The sequence below is a fragment of the Hydractinia symbiolongicarpus genome, chromosome 5 (assembly GCF_029227915.1).
Source record: "Hydractinia symbiolongicarpus strain clone_291-10 chromosome 5, HSymV2.1, whole genome shotgun sequence".
Taxonomy (NCBI): domain Eukaryota; kingdom Metazoa; phylum Cnidaria; class Hydrozoa; order Anthoathecata; family Hydractiniidae; genus Hydractinia; species Hydractinia symbiolongicarpus.
The window spans coordinates 30,640,011-30,662,183 of NC_079879.1; the positions used below are offsets into that span (position 1 = coordinate 30,640,011).

At 35.6% G+C, this 22,173-nt stretch overlaps 3 protein-coding genes and 1 long non-coding RNA gene across 4 annotated transcripts; 3 read left to right on the forward strand and 1 right to left on the reverse strand.

The window, feature by feature from the left end:
• Positions 1–1,600: 1,600 nt before the first annotated feature.
• LOC130646116 (uncharacterized) lies at positions 1,601–5,095 on the reverse strand. The gene has a single exon (XM_057452255.1). The coding sequence runs from the start codon at positions 5,093–5,095 to the stop codon at positions 1,601–1,603; it is 3,495 nt and encodes a 1,164-aa protein (XP_057308238.1).
• A 2,736-nt stretch (positions 5,096–7,831) lies between these two features.
• Positions 7,832–14,176, forward strand: LOC130646117 (uncharacterized). Its single transcript, XM_057452256.1, has 8 exons — positions 7,832–9,092; positions 9,249–9,279; positions 9,787–10,458; positions 10,551–10,592; positions 10,678–11,122; positions 13,153–13,371; positions 13,510–13,583; positions 14,074–14,176. The coding sequence occupies exons 2-8, from the start codon at positions 9,254–9,256 to the stop codon at positions 14,174–14,176; spliced, it is 1,581 nt and encodes a 526-aa protein (XP_057308239.1). The 5' UTR covers positions 7,832–9,092; positions 9,249–9,253.
• A 349-nt stretch (positions 14,177–14,525) lies between these two features.
• LOC130645890 (uncharacterized) lies at positions 14,526–15,486 on the forward strand. Its single transcript, XR_008982756.1, has 3 exons — positions 14,526–14,665; positions 14,849–14,952; positions 15,363–15,486. It is a non-coding gene; the product is annotated as an uncharacterized LOC130645890 (long non-coding RNA).
• Positions 15,487–15,750: 264 nt separating this feature from the next.
• Positions 15,751–21,383, forward strand: LOC130645887 (uncharacterized). The gene is made up of 12 exons (XM_057452014.1): positions 15,751–15,861; positions 16,129–16,184; positions 16,287–16,473; positions 16,923–17,033; positions 17,119–17,328; positions 17,421–17,504; positions 17,594–17,775; positions 17,870–17,928; positions 18,078–18,160; positions 18,360–19,490; positions 19,714–20,091; positions 21,061–21,383. The coding sequence occupies exons 3-12, from the start codon at positions 16,441–16,443 to the stop codon at positions 21,214–21,216; spliced, it is 2,427 nt and encodes an 808-aa protein (XP_057307997.1). The 5' UTR covers positions 15,751–15,861; positions 16,129–16,184; positions 16,287–16,440; the 3' UTR covers positions 21,217–21,383.
• Positions 21,384–22,173: the final 790 nt, after the last annotated feature.

Below are 22,173 nucleotides of genomic sequence, written 5' to 3' on the forward strand. Positions count from 1 at the left end.
CTCTTGTGAAGTACTTTTGCCCAAGTTCTTTCTTTAAGCCAGCCTTGTTCTTGCGGTTCCATTCAGCAAGTCTCTTGCCAGCAGCAACACGACCCTCATTCTTCTTGGTTATGACTTGGATAGATTCACTCATTTATTTGTAAGTCGTGAGACGTACAAATTGTGAGGACTTGCGACAGGTTCCTGACCCTCTTGCGAAGTACTTTTGCCCAAGTTCTTCTGTAAGTCAGCCTTGTTCTTGCGAAGTACTTTTGCCCAAGTTCTTCTGTAAGTCAGCCTTGTTCTTGCGGTTCCATTCAAGACAGCAGCAACACGACCCTCATTCTTTAGATTGTTCTTCACTCATTTATTTGTAAGTCGTGAGACGTACAAATTACATCAAGACGGCTTCTGCTCTGCGAAACTTGGTTCTCCTGTTGATCCATTTATTTCATCCGGAAAATCTTTTCGCAGTTTGATTTACGCTTGACGCTCCTCGGCAATTTCGCTGAATTTTTTCCAGTCCAGATGGTTGAAAACTGTGCAAAACAGAGAGACGGGAGCGAGCCACAGCCCGCACTTTTCATACATATATGACCCTACAACTTCCATCGGAGAGTTCCTTGTGGTGAACAATTTCTCCGTTACATTACCAATCAACTCTGAGGTCGGGTTTTGAATCAGAAAGTTTGCGTTTATGTCGCTCATCATGGTCTGAAAATTGTCAACACCTGACATTTTCGATAGAAGTCTTTTGCTGCTGATTTTTGCGCTTGTGCCTCGAGCTTCTTCAAGAGGTTGTCAAGTTGTTTCTCTGTCGCTTTATCCAGCAACTCAGGCGTCCACTGCTTTTTTCCCAGAGAGTTGACGAGACTCAAGTTTTTCTTGACTTTTTCCCGCTTTCTCATTGCTGGTGACGGTGTGTCTAAGACGTCTAAAATTTCATTCAGTTCTGACATAACTTTTATTAGAGAGGAAAACTTGCAGCAGACGTACAAAAAACTTACGTACAACATTACCAACAAGAGTTCAAGTATCATTTTTATTAATGCATTGTCGTGATCAAGACCATGCTGAATGCAAACAGACTGTTTGAAACAGAAAATTTTGACATTTTGAAAACACTGAGACTATGTGTGTGAGATGCAAATAAATTTTTGAACCGCGAGACTCAAAACATCCATGGTTTAACATGGTTGGGATGCCACACCCTGGTGAGCAATTCTTGCTTGCAAACTAATCCAGGACTGCTTCCATGTGCAAAGGTGAACCCACCTTGAGCTTGAAGTCGCTTGTCATCATCAACACTCAGCGCAATTTTGTTCAGCTTTTCAGTGAAAATCTCGTGTTTTCGACTGGTAAATCTCAGTTGCGTGCGATACAAATTTTAATAGGTCTGCAGGCTGTTCAAATAGTATGCGAACGTGATCTGTTTCTTGACGACACACTTTTTTGTACCTTTTGCCTTCTTTTGCACGTATCCTTCGAGTGTCTTGTACGCATACATTTTTGACCTCAATGCAACAAATTCGATCATGATTTTGCCACCAAGTTCATCCTTCATTAAGCACAATTTTTTCTTGTTTTTGCCAATAGGCAAGGGACGTTTGTCTTCGGGACTTTAATTCGATGTGTCAAACCTTGATTCAACGTCACCTGCGATATCTTTATAGACATCGTCTGTTTTGATGTGGTAGACGAAACTATCTGTGTCCATGTAGCAAAGCTCTGCGCCTGCACCAAACTTTGGCTTGATGTAGTCGTAGTGAAACTCGTACATCGTGAGTTTGCTCAAGTCCAAGATGGAGAGGCCGAGGTAGACAGGTTTGTTCATGACGACCTTCACTTTGTTCATTTCCATTGCCACAAATTTCTTGTCAAATCTTGATGTGCTGTGATAGTTTGGAGCTGATGCGAGCTTCTTGCGCCTCCATTCCGTTGTCACCAGTTTGATGTCACGGTGCTTGCGAACGTTCTCCATGGTCTTGCCAAACACGATATTATTCATCAGCTTAAAAAAGTCTTTCTCAAAATCATTTTTGGCATCCTTTCGCAGCTTTGTGTTCATGTCAATGTAGGGCTTCAGCCAAGCACTTTGCTTGAACTCAATGACTCGGTGCACCTTGGTGAGAACCAATCCATGCTGCAGTACCTGCTGCAATTTGCGAATGTGCAGCACGTATTTTTCCTTGTCAAACACATTGCACGTCAACTTTTCACAGTCGTTGTTCAGACGCATCTTTTCAGGCAAGAATGGAAGGTCGTTGTGGAGTTTGTGCAGCTTTTTCGGGTAGTGGACATCCACTTCAAGAAAATAGCCATCATCTCCATTTTTATAATTTTCTATAAAAGCTTGAGTAAAATTTTCGAGGTCTTCACGCCACTTAAAGCCGTGTGTTGGCAGCTTTTGTGACATGGCACCTCCGTACAGATTGTTGGCATCGATGTACAGCAGATACGAGATCAACAGGTTGATATCAAACACTTGGCGCTTGATTGCTTGGCAAATACCACCCCTGAGCCCCTTTTCAACCATCAGTAGCATGTCGATGTCTGAGAGAAGCTCGAGCACCTGACCCGTCACTTTTAGAGCTGTTTGCCATGCGAGGCCTGGAGCAGTGTAAAAATACGCTGGATCAAGCTCGTAGATGTTTTGACAAGTGTCTCGAAAATTTTCAAAAACGTCTGCTAAAAGAAGCGTGTCGCTCATCACGTAGAGATCGTGGTACTCCCCAAGGTTTTTAATGTTGAAAGCCCTCCACACCTTTTGAGCATGCTTGTAGTCGTTTTCGGTGATGTTTTCAAGGTTCAAGCTGCTGTAAAATTGTGCTTTTGGAGGAAGTGCTGTCTCTTCAAAACGCTCCCACGCATCCATGTATTCGTAGGGGTAAACACCCTTACGCAGCAAAAGTCTAAAGTGCTCGTCATTGCCCCTTGCATGCTTGAATGTGTTGGAAAATTTCTGCTTCATAGAATGCTCATTCAGTTCCACCGTCTTATAAGAGCGGTAACAGTTTTGACACTTGAATTGCGCCTTGTACTCTGAGTCAATCTCGATGAGTTCCATGTTTGATTTGCAGTCGCTGCAGCTGACACTTTCACTGTTGGTTCCAGCTAAATTATCCACAAGGCTTGACAATGAGCTTTGCATGAACCTGCAGCTGTCGATAAACTTGATTTTGCAGGTCGTGCTGAATTCCACTTCTTTCATTTGGTTGGTTTTCTTGTTCTTCTTTATCTGCTTCAGCGGTTCGTCGTCTTTTCCTTGAAATGTGACGGATTGCTTGATGGAGAAGCTGATGTATTTTTCGCTGTTTTCACCCAGACATTCAAACTCGTGGCTTTTGGATTCCCTGGCCAGTTGCTTGATGATGATGTGATCGTCATACCGTGAGCGATTGTGCATGACCACCGGAATCTCGTTGGGGATGCGATATTTTAGGTTGCACGAACTGTGTGCAGCTCCTCGATACTGACCAGTGTAGTGACAGTGATCTCGAACTTTGCGCATTGTGATGTCTTTGTTGTTCTTCTTGAAAAGCCCATTGCAAATGAAGCATCTTTTTGCAGACTTGTGGGCTTCTTTCTCTTCGTGTGTCAACGGGATCATCTTCTTCTGTGGATGTCTGATAGCTCTATTGACTTGATCTCTCAGTCCCTTGCAAAACATTTCCATGCAGTCTTTTCCACGATAGCAGTCGGATGATTCTTCTACTTCTCCATGTGCAAATTTGGTTATGAAGGCATATCCTGAAGCCACATGCTTGCTGACGTCTCTGGTGTGTGATTTTTCAGGGTCTCCATCACAACCTTGAACAGGTTCCAAGATACATTCTGTGTCTGCATAGATGACAAATGGCATTCTGAGCGACTTTTGCCCATCTTCGTGTTTGAGTACTGTTCCTTCTTTAGGCATGATAATCTCGCAAAAATCATGGTCCATGCACACTTTCATGTGATTGTCTCGTGTCTCTTGACTGCGGAATCCGTGCATGCAGTTTCGACAGTAGTGATCACCTCGATGTCTAGATGATAAACCGCGCATGAGCGCAGAGTATCTTTTAATGGCAACGTAGTGCTTTTTCCCTCCTTCTTGAATGATTAGCACATCTGCCACTTTTTTAAGTGTCGTGTTGTGTTTCGAAACATATGCCTGTCTGACCTGAAAATCTTCTTCAGAAAAGTAGACATTCAGCGCCACGTTGGGGTTTTGCCTTTCAAACTTTTTCCAGTGTGTGTTGGGAGTTGGGAACTCGATGCCACTCCAATTGTACTGTTCAACAAACGGTTCGAGCTTCGAGATGCGTCGAGGATCGTTTTTGATTTCGTTGTGGTGCAGTGCTGCAATGACGGCCCATTTGAAGCACTGCTCGTCTTCATTTTTGGGATTGATGATGCAGTGCTTTTTTTGCAGCCATTCGGGTGTCTTGAACCATGATCTACCTCTCATAAGGTCAATCATGTGGCAGTGAAACGTCATTTCCGTGATTCGCTTGAAGATGTAGTCGCTTTTTTTGAGTTTCTCCGATGTCATTTCAAAGCGTTTTAGCAGGCTTTTATACATCTCTTCGATCAATTCTTCGATGTCACTTCCTTCCATAATTGTGACAGCCTCACTCCATATTGGTTTTGTGAACTTGTCGGAAGGATTTTCCTTGTGCACAAACTCCACCATGAGATTCAGTTGAATCTTCCAATTCTGTCTAGTGTTTTGCAAGTCTGTGATGACTTTCTCCACATGTTGTTTCTGTTGATCCAGGTACTGTTCAATACTCACCAGTTGACCTTCTGGTGTTCCTTCACTTCGGAAATGTCGATAATTACCATCAAATCCACCTTCCGTTTCAACAGCACTGTGATCCACTTCTTCCACTTGTTCTTCTTCCACAGCAGCGTCTTCGACAGTCTTCCTCAAGGCTTGACCGTAACCAAGCCTCTCCTTAGCCTTGTGGCATAATAAAGAAGCAGTTTCACGCACACTCTGCAGTCTCTCTGCGAGTGCATCGCGTGTTGCTGCTACTGGCGCTGAGACAGCGCTATATAATTTACTAATTGCATTTCTAAAGAAACTCATTGCTTTATTATATGTTGGAAAATTTTCTAACGCACTGGACATTTTATTTTTTATGTTGTGACCCCAACCAGGGTGACAACATTGCGGTCGTACGAGAGTGCTGCAGGACAACGGTAATTGCCCGCGGTATTGACCCTTTGCGCAGAGGATCAATATAGCGAGGAAACAGTGCTGCGCTAGACCCTTGAAATTAGGGCTTGACTCAAAAAACAGCGAAAAGTCGAAAGTGCGCTAGAGAGCTCCACTTTCATTGTGTAATGTCTAAATTTAGTAAAATCTTCACAAATTTTTATTAAAAGTACTTAAACAGAAAAGAATGATAAAAAATTTAAAAAATAATTAAGTGGAAAAATATTGAGGAGAAATAACAAAAGCGAGGAAAATGGAAAAAAAGAAAAATTGAAATATCATGCAACCTCGTCCCAAGGCCTTTTTTACTTTTTGATAGTGGCATGGCCGTCAAAAAAAGAAAAAAGAGCCCTGGAGACAAGGTTGTAATATTATGCATAGCACCTGACGTTTAAAGCCGACCAACTGCGCCTGCATATAAGCAAAAGAAAATCCAAAATGATTTAAAAAATTGCCCCCTTCCCTCCAGCTACGACGACATGCCGGCGAATTCGGAAACTGTGTTCGACAATTAAAAATGGAAAGAATATTTTTCCCATAATATTTCTGTTCGTAATTTTCACCTGATATTATTTATTGCGCACATTTCAACACAGAAAGTAAACACACGTTGCGCAATTTACTCGAAATAAAATAATCTAAGAGCCTGATTATACGAGGCGCGTTGGCTCGGTGTTGGCCCGGTTTGCTGGTCAACCCGTTTGAAAAAAATACATATTATATGGAAAAAGTCAACCCGGGTCAAGACCTACACTGGTGCCGGGTTGAAAAAAATACGCATATTTTTTTGAAAATGGCGGATGCAAGATGTAAACAAACAAGCGAAATTAAATCAAAATTATTATTAAGTATTTTAGTCGCCAGTAGTTTGTTATTCCAAATCCAAGGTGTTCTGTGTCAAATATTTTTTGGTAGTGATCTCATCTGCCATTATGCTGAGCTGTTTAATTTTATCATGCGAGCCAACACTGAGCCAACTCGCCTCATATAATCAAGCTCTAATTTTCTACCTGCTGTTTCCGCAAAGATTGCAAAGAAAAAGTTCTACTTTCCGAAAAAAAAACGAAAAGTTTCCACTCACGTGATGTAATCAATTTAGCTCAGAAGCTTTTCTGATCCTTCTGTCTGTTCCGTTTCACGGAAAATTCTTAAAGTGAAACAAATAGGAAAATAATTTGGATTTTTGACAGAGGCCTAAATTTAGCCTTTAAACCATATTTAAACACAACGGGGTTTTCATAGTCAAAAATATGTAAGTCGTTCATTTTTTTAAGACTCCGTGTTTCGGTTGCTCAAGGTGGTCCTATACCTGAAAATCACAAAAGAATCATTTTTTTAAATTTATCGTTTTTATACATTTTGGTATGCGTAGAAAACAGTGGCATAGTTCGTTTTTATGAAAAAACCTGGAAATTGCTCTATTTCGTTATCAAAAATTAGTAGTAGTTTTCAAAAATCAAAAAAATTCTCCTTGGATACAGCCTTAGCAACGTCTTTTCCTCTTGTTATTTGGCATAAAACTTAGTATATATTGACTAATATATATATTCACCCTCTTAAAAAATTATTTTTTAACTTTTTATTGTATTTTATACATGTAATAGTACATTCAGTCAAAAAATAAAAGCACACAATGCAGTAAATCCCATTTTTTTACATTTCAGGTATAGGACCACCGCAAATGCCGAAATGATCCCCCCGCGATTAAGCGCCCCCTCGATTAAGCGCTAATGCAAAAAATCGAAAAATTTAATAAGCGCCCTGGGCGCTTGTTTGGATCATTATGGTATGAGTCTCTCCCAAAAATAAACTGGTTTCAATTTACGACCCAATAATCACTGTTATTTCCAGAAATAAATTTACTGGTGAAATTAACCAATTAATACAGATACAAAGATAAACTATGAGCATAAGAGTACTATTACCTTTTAATATATATATTGACGTTATTGCAGCAAGAATTGCATGTGTGTGTAAAAACCAGGCTGTAAAATGCTGCAAACCAAAGTTACGACGGCCGTGTAAAAATGGCAGGCTAGGTTTGCGCACGTTGTTTCAATCGCAATCAAAGAAATTGGTGTTGATATTAATTTTATTATGATGGAACCGTTTTAACTAAATAATACTGGTAAATTTTATTTTTATGCTGAAACACACTATTTTTTTAATGATCGCTTTTCAAAAGGATAATTGTTTATACAAAAAATGTTTTCCTTCCCACGTGTGCAAAGTGGAAGAGGCAAAAATAAACAGTAAGAAAGTAAGATATATTTCCACAATGCTACAACATACAAGTTTTTGTTGGATATAAACTGAGCTTGTGTATATATAAACATCCTGCACCCTGCATATACACATCCTAAACACCTGAAGTTATGGGTGTATTTCAAGGTGGCAGTAACCCTTTTTTACATAATTAGTTACGAAAGGTTATTTTCAGACTATTATACATATTTTTTCTGGTATAACACACTTGTCACGATTTTATAGCTAAAATACTATTGTCTTTCACCAAAAATATCCAGCTTTAACAATTTCTCTTTAAATTAAAATCATGTATAATTAATTAGTTCTGCCGAATATAGTTTACTGTCTACGCGCTTGCTAAAATGTACAGAAAGAAATGACGTAATTATCAAAGAGAAACGTAAATAACAACAAAGGTGGCTATGTAGATATTTAAGACAATCTTCATTATGCTATACTGCACTAGCTTGAACTTTCGATAGTGTTTTCATTTTCTTTAAGATTTTCAGACATGCTTGGTGAACCATGCAGCCATGATATGGTGTGCGGAAATCTTTTTATTCGCAATATTTTTCTTTTACCAGCATTCAATGCAGCAGGGGATGCTAAAAAAGAATCTTTTGGAAACAACAAAAGGCTATTGTTAAACAAATATAAATGAACAAAAAAACTCTGCACACCCTTTCAATAGGGTTACCAAAGTTTCATTTGAAGCTGATGAAAAATAACCAGATTGTAAAAAGTTGGAGCTCGTAGAAGCCGATTTTTTCTTGTTTATGATACATTTTAAATAGAAATTTCTGCTGACTCAGCAATTTTGTTGTTAGTTAAAATCATTTTATTATGATATATATTAAAGACCTATATTTTTAGGAAATAGTAAAAAAATCGTATGTTTTATACACTGAGTAAATAATTCAGCTATATATTTGGAAAGCTAAAAAAGGGTTACTACCCCCTTACTCAGTTTGGGTTAAGTTTCAGTGCTTTTGCAGCGCTTGTGTGGTTTCTGCAAATTCTAACCTTAACGATTAAAATCAGTGAAAAGTTTAGATGAAAAATTACAGAGACTTCTTAACTTCTAATGAGCGGTTCGTCAAAACAAGACTTTCCATAGGTTCTGCTCTAAGTTTTCTGATAGTAAACAGGAAAGAGCTGCTTTGTTATGACAAATAACAGGAAAACCTGTTGATTTTAAACACTCGCCCTTGCTATGAGAAATTTGTTGTTGGTGCTCTTAAAAGACGCATTATTCAGGCCTATCAATAAGGGGAGAGCAATTGCTCTTGCTCACGCAAAGACTCTCTTCGACAAATGAGAAACTAGCTGAACCATTAATTCCTCCCCCAAATATGCGTTTATAAACTTATTGTATTTATTCAGATTGCTCGCCCAGTTTAAATTATTGCTTGGGTGTGATTTTCTTATTGATGGGCAATTTTTTTTGAGGTACCTATTTTATTGTTAAAACTGGAAGATATAGAAAACATTATCCTGAACGTTCTATTGAAAACTAAAGATCAGAACATGTTCAAATATTCATGCAACTTATTCTATTTCCTTTAATGACAGTTTATAGAAATCATTAAAATTTGTCAATATTGCACAATCAATTTCATCCTTACATCACAATACAAGCATCTCAAAGGAATTTCAAAATAATGTTAGTATTAACACCTAGTTTCTGAAATGTTATGAATTTGTATTATCATGTGCATGTATGTAAAAGCAAGCATTTGCCCCATCTTGTTATGTATGTCAAATTCTACTTTAGTATAGCTATATTTTTTAGCATTGTATTATACTTCTTTGATTTTAGCAAAAATGTCTGTTAAAGTGAAGAAAGAACTGTAAGTATAGTTATGAACTCTTGTTCATTGTGCAATAAAGTCATACTGCAGCTAATTGTATTTCTGCATTTCACAAAGTGCACCCCTGTTAAATCACAAGGATAAATTTACTGCGGCTAATTATATTTCTGCATTTCACCATGTGCACCCCTGTTAAATCACAAGGTTAAACTTACCTAATTTCAGTAATTTTTTAAAGGATCAATTATTTTTTTAATTCATAATTAAAAAAGCACTAAAAGTATTTTAGTTACATGTTATTTATGAAGAAGCAAATAAGGACTGATTGTATGAAGCCAAAATTTTAGCCAGATTTTATACAACATCCTTAAAATTGTTTTTTTGCTATTTTTTTCTTGATAAAGTTAGGCTGATAATATGTTATTATTATCTTTAGTAAAGACTATGTTTTGTTTAATAAATTACTCTTTTCGCATTGTAGTTCTACTGAAATATATTTGTATTTCTACAATAAAAATGCTCTTTAACTTTTAATTTTGGTTTTAGTCCATCATGCAAGGTTGCCATCGAACCACTTCCAAATTTAGATCTACGATGTTTCTTAAATAAACGAAAAAACACTACACTTGAAAACAATAATGTTTTTGGAAATACTACTCCAACGGCTGAGATTGAAAGCTCTTTTGTCCCAGACATTGTCAGTGATATCAAAGAAACTGATACTCCAAACGCACCAAATGAAATTGCTACAAATGAATTTGATACTTTTTCTTGTGACCTTTCCACAGAAGCGCAACTACTTGGTGAGACAGATGACATTTCTGTAACCAGCCATAACATCAATGAAGATGCATTACTATATGGTGATGAGAGCAACCAGGGAGTGACTGATGATTTTAAACAAACAAGTGATTTTCACCCAATAAATACAAATAATGATTTTGAGCCAATAAATTCAAACAATAGTTACGATCCAATAGAAAGGAACGATAGTTTTCAACCAATAAATATAAACAACACTTTTGAACCTATAACTACAAGCAATGATTTTGAACCAATTGATAAAAACGACCAAAATAATAACAGCATGTTTAATGGGGATATAGATACTAGTTGTAACTTTGATTTGGTGTCACTTGCAGCATTTGATGACGAGTTTAATGAAGACGATATTCAGTCTACTGATGCTAAAACTACAAACACCCAAGTCAATACTAGGTAAAATGACTGCATGTTTTAAATGATGAAGACTTTACTATCACATTATTTAACAGCAAATCATTTTTTTATTCCATATAATTTACATTTAGTTCCACAAAACCTCCAGAAAATCTGTCAACTGGCTTAAAAAGGTAAACATGCTTGTATGAACTACAAGAATAGTTAGAAGTTGTGAATGATAGTGTCTATAAACAATTTATATTATTTTAATTTTAGAAAAAATGAAGATCTTACCGAGCCATACAGTAAAGTTAATAACTGGAAGGATAGATATTCTGATCAATTTAAAGCACCTCTTCCCAGAGATAAAATACCAAGTCTGTTAACCCAACCCATCGCTAATTTAGAGTTGCTTAAAATAATAAATCAATCTTTTATATTGCCAACCCCTCCAGTGAATCCCATTATCGCATCAATCCCCTTGCTTAATCAAACGAGACAAAGAAATTATAAAAATAACACACATATTGGGCAGCGACAAGCTTTTGTTAAACCAATGTGCATAGATAAAATTCCTAAGTTAAATGTTAGAAATGATTATAATCGGAAGCGTGATAATACCGTCCCTGCTGGAATTTGTCAATCGTTTTGGTATTTGGGAGTTTGCAATAATCCTAAGCCATGTCAGATGAAACACGAACGCAAAAACTCAAATGCTAATGTAAGTTTGTTTTTGCTTATCAAACCTTGTTTCTGTGTGAAAAAAAGTTGTGTAACTGAAGGAACTGTTCTATACCCAAGTTCAAATCAAGTAAAATATATCCTATTTAAAAAGTGTAACCAGTCATTCATAGTATAGTTTCCTTTATAGTTCTTTATAGTTTCCTTTACAAATACCTATGTTCAGTGTGCCTGGGTAATTAAATTTGTTGAATGAAGACGGGAAGTTTGTCAATGTGTTTAAATGTTTTTAGCATTCAGGTCTATTCATTAATTAAGCTATATTACTTAGCAACCTCGGAAATAATTTTTATTACGGTTCTAAATAAGATAAATTATTATGAAAAATCTTTCACAGCTTTTATCAAGGTTCTTTCTGCTATTGTGGATATTGTAAATATTACTAGTCATTGGTCTATGGAAAGATCCACGGGTTCACCCCTCTTTTTTGTATCACATTGCATGCATCTTGCTACTTGCGGTATCATTTTGCGTGACAGACAGACTGGTACGGGAATTATAGTAAAAGTATTCTAGATTAAGGTTACTGTAAAGGAAACAATTTTTTTTTTTAGGTTTTTTGCAAAAAATTCATGACATATAGAAAAAAAAAATTCTCTTTCGAATGACATATTTAATATTCCATGAAAATATTTGGAACATCCCTTTTTTCTGGAAAGAGCCTTTTTACAGGTGTTATATCCTTCACACCTTTGAGAAAATATGTGCAAAATGAGTCACGCATATTTTTTGTAAACATTATACATGATATGAAACTACCGTATAAATATATGCATAATAATATTTTTAGATAGTTTACTTTCACCATCGATATATATATATATATAAATGTTGTCATATAAAAAATCATTAAAAAAAATCAAAGTTAAGGAGTATGCATATAAGCTTTCTCTTGTAACCCTGACTTCTGTCTGTTAATAATTCTGAATGCGTGCACGAATATTCAGCATAAAGAAAAAGTTCACACTTTCATCATCTTTCTGCATACTCAGTTCACACATTTTCAAAACACCTACGAAAATCTTTAAAAACAAATATCTCGTTAGTAAATTTTCGCATACATGCCTTTACATTTGTGGTCTCTTTTTCCGAAAGCTTCCAATTGGCTCATTGAAATTTTCGGTAATGGAAAGCTGAAAAATTTATGCACAAAAGGTTCCTGGATTTTTTTGTATAAATTACTGATTAGCGAATTATGACGACAGAAAGAAAAAAATATGCATTTTTTTGAATGATTACATATAATTACAAATAATTTCATAACGACGTTGTTACAAAAAAAACAGGGAACCTTTTTAAATTTAATTTATGCTGGATGTAATAGTGCAAAAACGAGACATCTGCGACCACGCTTTCGGAAAAAGAAGCGATTTTAAAACGTACGGTGAAAAAAAAAATAGTGTGTGTTTAATTCATTATATTTTCTTTTTGGAAAATTAACATCTCACGAAAATAACACCATCAAAAAAGTCTTTCATCAAGCATTCAGAAACAAAAAAAAATCTAAAAAAATGTAAAAGTATTGATAAATTATAAGGGTTTTTCTGAGACTACTCATTAAGTGAGTTTTTTCCTTTACAGTAACCTTAATCTGCCTATTTTATGTTATGACTGGCCATGGGACAAATGTGGGCATTTTCAAGAAGTCACTGTTTTAGCAGTTGTGGAGATAAACTCCAGTATCAGTTACAAAAGTACAGAAGGAATACATATTTTTGTTCATCCTTTCCTAACCTGACATAGTGGTGTCCCACCTGAATTGACCTGAAATTGTGATTATCGTGGACCTGTAATTTTTTGGATTCATGAGTTTAGATGTTAATAACAGAAACCATTGATGATTGTAGTTGTTCAAAGTTATAATAAGGCTTTTAAAAAGTTTCTTAACTAATAAACACACAATTATTTCTGTTCAGTTCCCCCAAGGGAATAAAGGTATTAGGTCACTAACTAAATAAATTGTTTTGTGTTTTGTTAATGTATTGACTTAATAATTTATTACCCCTTTAGAAGCTTGCGTATAAGCAAAATGACCAATACAGACATAGTGAACATGAAGCCAAAAATAAGGTAGCAGGAAGTCCAACTAAACACATCTCTGCACCATTTGATTGTCCTAAAGGTTATTGCTTTGAGTATTGGCAGCTTGGTCGTTGTAGTAAAAAGAAGTGCAGTTATAATCACATGAAACGAGGTGTTAATGCTGGAGTCAAACCTTTCTCAGTAGTGGTATATAATTATATATTATATAAATTATTAATTTAGTATATTGGTGTGTTACATAAAAAATGTCTATAATTTTTAGTCGAAAAATGACTAAAAATTAAACATATATTGAATTAAGTCAACTGTACTAATTATTTGTAGAACAATTCACATCAGACTCATGCAGCAGAACAGAATAAAGGAAGAAAGGTGTCGGAAAGCAATGGTGGATTGAGGTATAAGTTACAATTTTTTAAAAGATACACAGTTATTGTGGTGCATTAATGACCTATGTTATTAAATATATAGTTGTTAGCCTGTAGAAAATTCACTGAAATTTTCCTGTAGTATGTATATATCTCTTGCATTGGTATATCCTAAACCTGTGAAGGAATCCATGGGTCCACTGCTCCTCATATTTTCACCTGTTGTCCAGATTATATGCAGTGATTTTTTGTGCATTTTTACCAGCATTTTAGCATAAAATAATGTCATTATTCTGTGGGTGGGTGTTTATATCATTTGTGAAGTGTTTTATTCAAATTTTAAGACTTTTCAAGCAATTTTTATGAACATTCATTTTTTCTCCCAGTTTTTACTTTTTTATTCTTTGCTTCACTGCATGAACCCTCTGTTAGTGTGGTGAAACTAAGGTAGCTATGTCTACTTGATCTAAAATAAATGTGTTGCATTTAACATGTTGTTTCACCCTTTTTGTATTTTTAGGCCTTCAGTTACACCTCTTCACCAGTTTATTAACAGAAATGCAAATGGTATAAATCAGCTTAGTTTAGTCTTTAAAATTTCCAGTTCATTAAATCTTCTTTGAATTGTATTTGTCGTTTTTCCTTTTTAAGTGCTTGTTTTAAACATGATTTCATTAAATTTTTCAATTTTTTAAAATTAAACAAAGATAAAATTGATTCTGAAATCCATTCAAATTTGGTAGGTCAAACAGGATAATACATTTTAGGATAATAGGGTCACAATATTTTTTCACTCTCAGTTAAACTCTGACTGCTGAATCAGAAATCTTTAATACTTACTATTTAGAATTGCTTGAAGAGCTGCAGTACCTTACAAACATTGGTGAGAATATTAATGGTCCCTGTTATTTTTATTTGTTTGTTTATGTTTACGTAGTTACATCTATATTTTTTTATTGTTAGATCGAGCATGGTTGATTATTCAACAGATCAGGGACCGTACATCAGGCAATTCACCGTCTTACCAAAAGATAGATGAAAGTAAATTTCGGCATGGAATCGAACATACCTTATTGTGCATAAAAGAAAACACCAATCATGATAATGCTGAGGTAAGTTTGGAAACGTTTATTTTAGTTACCTATAAAAATTGACACTATTAGTAATAGCTTCTTTTTTATGCTTGCATAGTAAGAAACCTCAAAAACAATATTAACTTTTTTGTTTTGTTTCATATTATTGCACAATATGTAATGGATTTCTCCATACAACCTTGAAGTTGCTCCTTTTTTCAGATTGCAACACAACTGGTGGAGATGAAACGTGCAATGCTAAAACTAAAATGGGAAGACTTGTTTGTTCACGCACAAGTACTGGCAAATGTTGGACGTATAAATAAGTAAGAAGTCTTAAATCTATTTTATGAGGTGGGAATTAAGATTACAAGTAAAAGAAACTATATACAGATCATCAGTGCCAGTCTTAACTTCCCACTGAGTCAAGCTAGATAATATTTAAGTGTGAATTAGTTCTTTTTGTGCATTGTTCAACATAAGAAGGGGATTGATGATTTAGGTTGTTGTCTAGTTAACTAAATACTGTGCTTGCATGGCTCCTGCAGCTCAAATGGGAGCTTTAAATTTACTAAAACTACCTATGGAGGACACTTATTGATAACAGTCCCATTATGAACTAGGAGACTATCCAAGGTAACAAACGTAATAAATAAATTTTGTAGTCACAAAATAATTTTTGTAGATGTAATAGTAAATAGAAATGAAGTTTGAGATTTCTGTAATTTCTTTGTAGTGCTGTTGATGTGTTGCAAGAACTGCTTACAACTTTTGATCGTAACAGAATTGATAGCAACGATATGGAAAAATTATTATTCTTATGTACAGACAAGAGAGGATTGTGAGTAAAAGAAGTTTCTAGGCTTAAATTTTATTTCAGTGATGTCTAATTTGATCTCAAAGATTACAAACTTTTCTGTAAAGAAAAAGAGAATGAATTAAAGCATAGAAATTATCTTAAAGATATTTGTAATAAAATGCGAATCTTTCCTGCTAATGATAAAATTTTATTGTCTTTTAGTGTTTTAAAGATATGGGATTATGTTAAAAACTATTTTGTTAGTTCGGAAAGGTAGTATTATTAAGTTGATGCTGTATTTAAAGTTCCAGCCGAACCTATAAAAAATTAATTCTAAAATATTTTTAATAGATTGTTGGATAAATTTTTCGTTGAAATCGAGATATCTGTGTTAAGTCCAAAAATAAAAGCTGAAACATTAACATGTATATGTAAGGTGAGAAAGATCTTTATAACTAACTACTTCGATGTTAGAAAATTTTAAGAACCTTCAGGCCTCACATCCATTCCCATTCCTCTGACAAGAAGTAACATATTAGCACACAGTAAGCAGCTTGAACACCAACAACTCTCTAGCCTTAACAACCTAAGTCCTAGCCCCCCAAAATCTCATAGAATTAGGAAATTTTTTGCACAAATTTTTGTCTTTTCTATATTTCCCTAACTTGTCTTTCTCGCAGTAGCTTGTTACTTTCTCTACTAGAAATTAATTGATGGAAGTTTGGTGCTATCCAACGATGCAAGAAAAACGTATTTGAAGTAAGCAAGAACTTCTTTGTGAACAACTCAACTTCATACAACTTAATTGTGAACAACCCCTCTTACAATTTAATTGTGGATAACTCGACCTTTCTTCTTTAGATTGTTCACACCATGTTGTAACATTGGTCAACTGACTGAACTGCTGAATGCATGGGTTGACTTCAATGTTGTGCCAGTGATCACTTTAGAGAAACTTTTGCTTTCCATACAAACGAATACAAATGTTGTGGCAGCGATTTCACTTCTGGAAAGAATGCCATTATCTCTTTGCTCATCTTCCTCTCAAGTAAGATTTTTTTTAACTTTCCCTGAAGTATATCAATGGGGAGTTTTGTGCACAATTTAGTACGCAAGACACTCGTAAAAAATGTGAGGCTGAACTCAGGTTAGAGTTAAGTTTAGACGTGCTAGTCCCAAGGTATTCAGGCAAACGAAACTTTTAAATCTTCTGTGATTATTAAAATGACTAAAATCCCTTGTCTGTTTTGAGCCTATTTGTCTTATCAAGTATGAATTTTCTTTAAAAGTTTGAATTCTGAACACACCTTGATTGTATTTCTACAATTTTAAGGAGAAAGTTTTGTTATTTTTCGAGTTCTTGCAGGAGCTTGAAACCATGTGCGAATAGATGATTACACTGTATAATCACATACTAAAGTGTTACTCAATCTTGATCAAATTGTTAAATATCTTCAAGGGGAATTTATCTATTTCTACAAAATTATTTGTGTTTAGTCATTTAATGAAGCAGTGGTCAGTCTCTGCAAAAATGGTGGACAATGTTTTGATGTAGTAGAGAAGATTTATCTTTTGATGCGCAAGGCTTCGATTCAACTAACGGAGGAGGTAACAAATGCTTTTTCTATTATAAATGAGAATATTCATTTTTTAAAAAAATCAAGCAACGTTGAAAGAATGCTTTTTATTCCAGAGCATACTTCGTGTATTGAACATGGTATGTGCTAACAAGAAATACGATCTATTTGTGACTCGTTATAATGAGATAACAGAACAGGGTATTGTACCGGCTGATTTAACCATACCGGACTGGTTTGCTTCAACTCTTGCAGACGCCCTTGAAACTGGACCAGACAAAGTTCATCATAAAATGGTGTTATGTCTTCTTTCAACGAAGATCCCGGTACCGGTTTATATTGTTTTGCTTATTGTTATTAAAATCTGTAGATGCTTTCGTACATAACTAACTAGAATTTATTTATGTACTTATTTCAGCCTGAAGAAAGAAGAATCAGTCAAGTTTTAAATCTTTTAATTGCAAAAAGAAGATTTCCCGACATTTTAGATTTAGTAAAAAAGGTTTGTATCGACACTCGACACAAAAATTAACTCTGTACATGGTCATTTTCCTACCCCTGGGTTCTATATGGACGCTTTCCTTCTTTTAGTGTTTAGATCGAAGTTATATGTTATCTCAGAAGGAATTGCGACGGGTTGTACTTATACTAGAAGAATGGACCGCAAACACGGAGGCTTCTATATTTGTGTACACCAAAATGCGCGAGATATATCCGCGACCAGAACATCAATGTGTTTGTGGAAAAAAAGTGAACACTTCTTACTTGCGAAGGTGCTAGCCTGTTCTCATCTTGCATACGTCCTATGAAACGTCAGTAATGTGTATTATCATCAGTTTGTTTACAATGCTATTTTCTATTATTTAGCAAGTTCCAATTTTCTGAGACGTTTCAAAAATCTTGTGATGACGACAGATCTAGCGCAGGTATCCTGTTGAATTAATACGAAGTTAATTGAGTTCCACAAGAACAGTACATTTAGCTAATTAAATCTTGATTTCTTACATTTAAACTGATTGTGTATTTTGGCCTTACTTTCTCAATCCAGTAATGTTTTTCTAATTTTTCTTTTTAGATTCTAATGGTAGTGTGTTCAATCAAGAGCAAGTTCTAGCAACAGCGCATCGCGAACTATTGAGAATATCAGCTGAACTTAATGTGAGGGGGACGTTATCTTTAATTAAAACAGATTTCTTTTGTTCCTACACTTTCATAACGCTAAAATTTTTTTAATTCTTATCCTTGATACTCTGTATTTTCATTGAAAATATTTTAATTGCTTATTACATTTCTGCAGTATTACAGAAATTATTTTCGACACGGGGATCGTTGTAGTTATCATTTTTTTTAATACCAGGAAAATGGCGAAGATAGCTCCAAGTTCAAGGAGTTATATATGGAAGCGGTGTCAATGGATGCAGCAAATAACAACATCGTTTTAAATGGTTTATTTCTCGGTCTAACTAACAATGAACGACCTGGATATAAGTTTAATATATTTATTAGATTGCTTATGCAAACATATACCAACGCAGGAAATGATATTGAGCTACCCGAAGATGTATCTTTGGCATCAGGCCGTCTTGCAGTTCGTGTAATTAGGTACTTACACAATCGAGAGAGTTTTTCCGAAGCATACACAATACTGCATACCTGTCATGAACATTTGATATCATATTCGCACAGCGGTGGGCAGTTTGGAACCATGATGGAAACTAACGAAGACATGAGTGTATGTTCGATCGCGAATTTATGCTCTGATGTTTGTATCCGTAACAACAAAATTGACAGTGGATATCATGTTTTAAAACATTGTCAGTACGGAGTTCCAGAGAGCGGGGAACTTGACGAGAACGAACTTTCTGAGCGAAATAACCGCGCGGGCCGTTTAATCGAAGGTTTGCTGCAAATTCGAATGGCAGTCGAAGCTTGGGATACATTTTTAAATGTGCATGCAACCATGTCGATTCCTGTAAAGACAAAGCTCATAAACGAGGTGTGTACTAGCTTCTGCGAATTAAACTTACCAGAAGAAGCACTCAAAGTGTCTAGCGAGATAAACAACTTAAAACTCGATGTCCACAGACGGACAGTGAAAGCTTACGTGAATTGTTTAGCGTTAAACGATCATAATCCTGAAGCACTCGAAATGTTTCACAAAGGCATAGCTATTAAGGCTTATGGACACACCTACGACAAAGATCGGCCGTACCAAATTTTATTGTCAACTGACTTGAGCCGTGTAGAAATCCGGTTGCTTGTCGAGCAACATTTTAAAGACCTTCGCATGGATCCCGCCTACGAAGAGCTACTCGCTAAGAGCATCGACATGATGAATTCATTCAGCCCGTTTGAATTTACCGTGGTACCTTCGCATGATCAGGATTTAGTCGAGTTTAAAGCAAGTAAAGAGAGAACTTATCAGGACTTGATTGCTTTTGCTGCTGAATTAACTCCACCGTTGGAAATTATTGAAAAAAGTGAACAGGTTCGTTGGTTGGTCCTTTAACCGTTTTGTTTTAAAAAAACAATTTGATAGAGCACGAACCTCAAATTTTGACAAGAAATAAGAAGAGCCTCTTGCTCAAATCATTGTTTTTCAAACTAATTTTTTAATTTTTTCTGTAAAATAAGAATAATCCAGTGAAGAGGGAATTGGGTGTTGAGCATAATTTAGATTCACATCTTGCATGCATTTATTGTTTTTTTAGCGAATCGTTGTTTCTCACGCCAGTGTTTATCGATGGACATCCCATCAATCCCTACCTAGCAACGATCAACCCCCTTCGCTGGCACCGCCGGTTAAAAAGAAGCGAACAATTGCTGTACCAGATGCTCCCTTGTATGACGTGGCATGCTTCAGTAACATGACAATGACGATATGTCCGACACCGAAACCATTTGATATGACAGACGAAAGCGCAAGCGTAACTGATTTACCTGTTATTGTTAATGTTCCTACAAAAAGAAACGTTCTAATTAAGGATTATCCAGACACTGAAAATGAAGTGGAAGCAGAAAAATACATCAGAAAGACGATATGTGCCGAACTGACAGCTTTTATGAAGAAAGGGATTATTCAAAAAGAGGTAAGACATTAAAGTTAGGAAAGCCGAGTTTCCACTCAAGAACGAAAGGTGGCGGGGTCACGAAATTGTGATTTTTTGATCTGGCTGGTTACTAAAATTGTCTGTTCCGGTCTATTTCTTTTTCCAAAGTGAACGTTTAATTAAACATCTATTCAAAACTCAGTTCAACAATAATAAATTGTAGATTAACAGAAAGTAAAAAAAGTCACAGCTAAAGAACTGGCATGAAAATTTACGCACAGATTTTAAAAACTTTAGAACACAAAAGACATAGAAAACAAAATTGAAGAACTAAAAACAGCAAACAAGTAACAGGAAGTTTTAATGTACTTAGGGATTCCATGCTAACGGTTGCTTTTTCTTCTCCTTCGACGTAAGTGAGTTGCATTAGCGTTTCTACATACCCGTGATGCTGGGCATGGCGACTACACAACCCTTGATTTTCGATGTACGATAAATGTTTGTGCGATGAATTTATCTGATTTGCTTTGAAATTTCTTTTTTGGATTTACACGATATAAAACACAAAGGTCTTTATTCTAAGCATTGCCACATACTATAGAGAAGTGTGGTCCAATAGCTGATTTTTGATTTGGAAAACTGGTTGTTCGTTCTGCACAGCCATAAAATCATATAGTTGATAATAGTCATCATATCATTGACTTCAAAAGTGTTACAAAGACAGTGGAAGTCCACGAGTTCTCTCTTGACTACCTTACTGAATTTCTATCCTAATATTTTGTTGGTATTTGCTAGTTAAAATAAGGTCGCAAAGGGGACACACCTTTGTAGTATGTGGCAAGGAGGTAGTATCCTCGCCTCTTGTACAACATGTTAGTCGCCCAGCAAGCGAGAGATCGTAGGTTAAAGTCCCACACGACTGCAACACTTAGAAAGCTAATGTGCTATCTTACCAGTACCACAATCTCACTAATGTATTGTTTCTATAATTTCTGTTTACTCTTCTAGCATTTTGTGCCGATCGCGAAGAAGCTACACAAATCCTTTCTGGCTACGATGGAAGGCCGTGGTCCAATTTTCTTTGATAAAAGTATTAGTTTGGAAGCGTCAAAATTTGTTGTCAGCAACTTTAAAAATTTTTTAAATGAGCCGCTTATCAAGTGATTTTTAAACCATATTTTATAGATTATAGGTTATATATATTTGTATTTATTTTTTGCTTTTTATGAGACTTGTTTACCTTTTTAATTAGACGACAAAAACGTCAATGTTTTGGTACATTTTCCTCTTGCTTACGGTTATTTTTCTTTAATTTTTATGCAAACCTAATATCAATTTCTACGTAATTCTTGACAGGTTGCAGAATGCATGTAGAATGACGAAGATTTTACCTGTGTATTAGAATACTCACGTAAAAACAAACTCTGGTGTTTTTTAAGTGTTTTTTTTTACCATGTACATAGAAAAGTACTGAAGAAAACAAAAGTGACGATTTTTATCGAAAAATACTCGTGTGCAAACTTGATATTCTCTTGTTCCCAAATTGTTTTTTGATTTCTTGTATTTCTAGTACCGATTTATTTTGACGTAATATTTACGCAAACGGTGTTGGTAATATTGTCCACCTTCATTCCCAGGGCATCAAGCCTTTATAATACACTTGGCAGCCGCCTCTTGACAATGGCTCTAGGCAAGAAACCTTGTGGATGAATATAATTGTTGTTTTTTTAACCAACGCGTCTGTTTCGAAAGGTGCATCTGTAAAAATATTTTGGCTAACAAATTATTTTTTCGCAATTTGTGTTTTATTTTCCCGTTTATTTATTAACGTCCTTTAGACAAACTCCGGGCGCATATCCTTCGGCATCTGCAAGCAGATTAGGATAAAAAAAGACAGCCGCAGTGATCACTGAACAAATTGAGCAGATAAGGTAAAATTGAATATCCGTAATAATTCAGTCGAGCTTGGGATATTCGACGACGAGCAGCAGAGTCGAATATCAACAAAGCGAGGCATTCCTCCCTATTTTGATAATGCAGACGATAACATCGACAACACGGTCGATGTAAAATATATGAACCGGACCGCATGTCAATGTGAACTTCGCAACGACCGCGAAG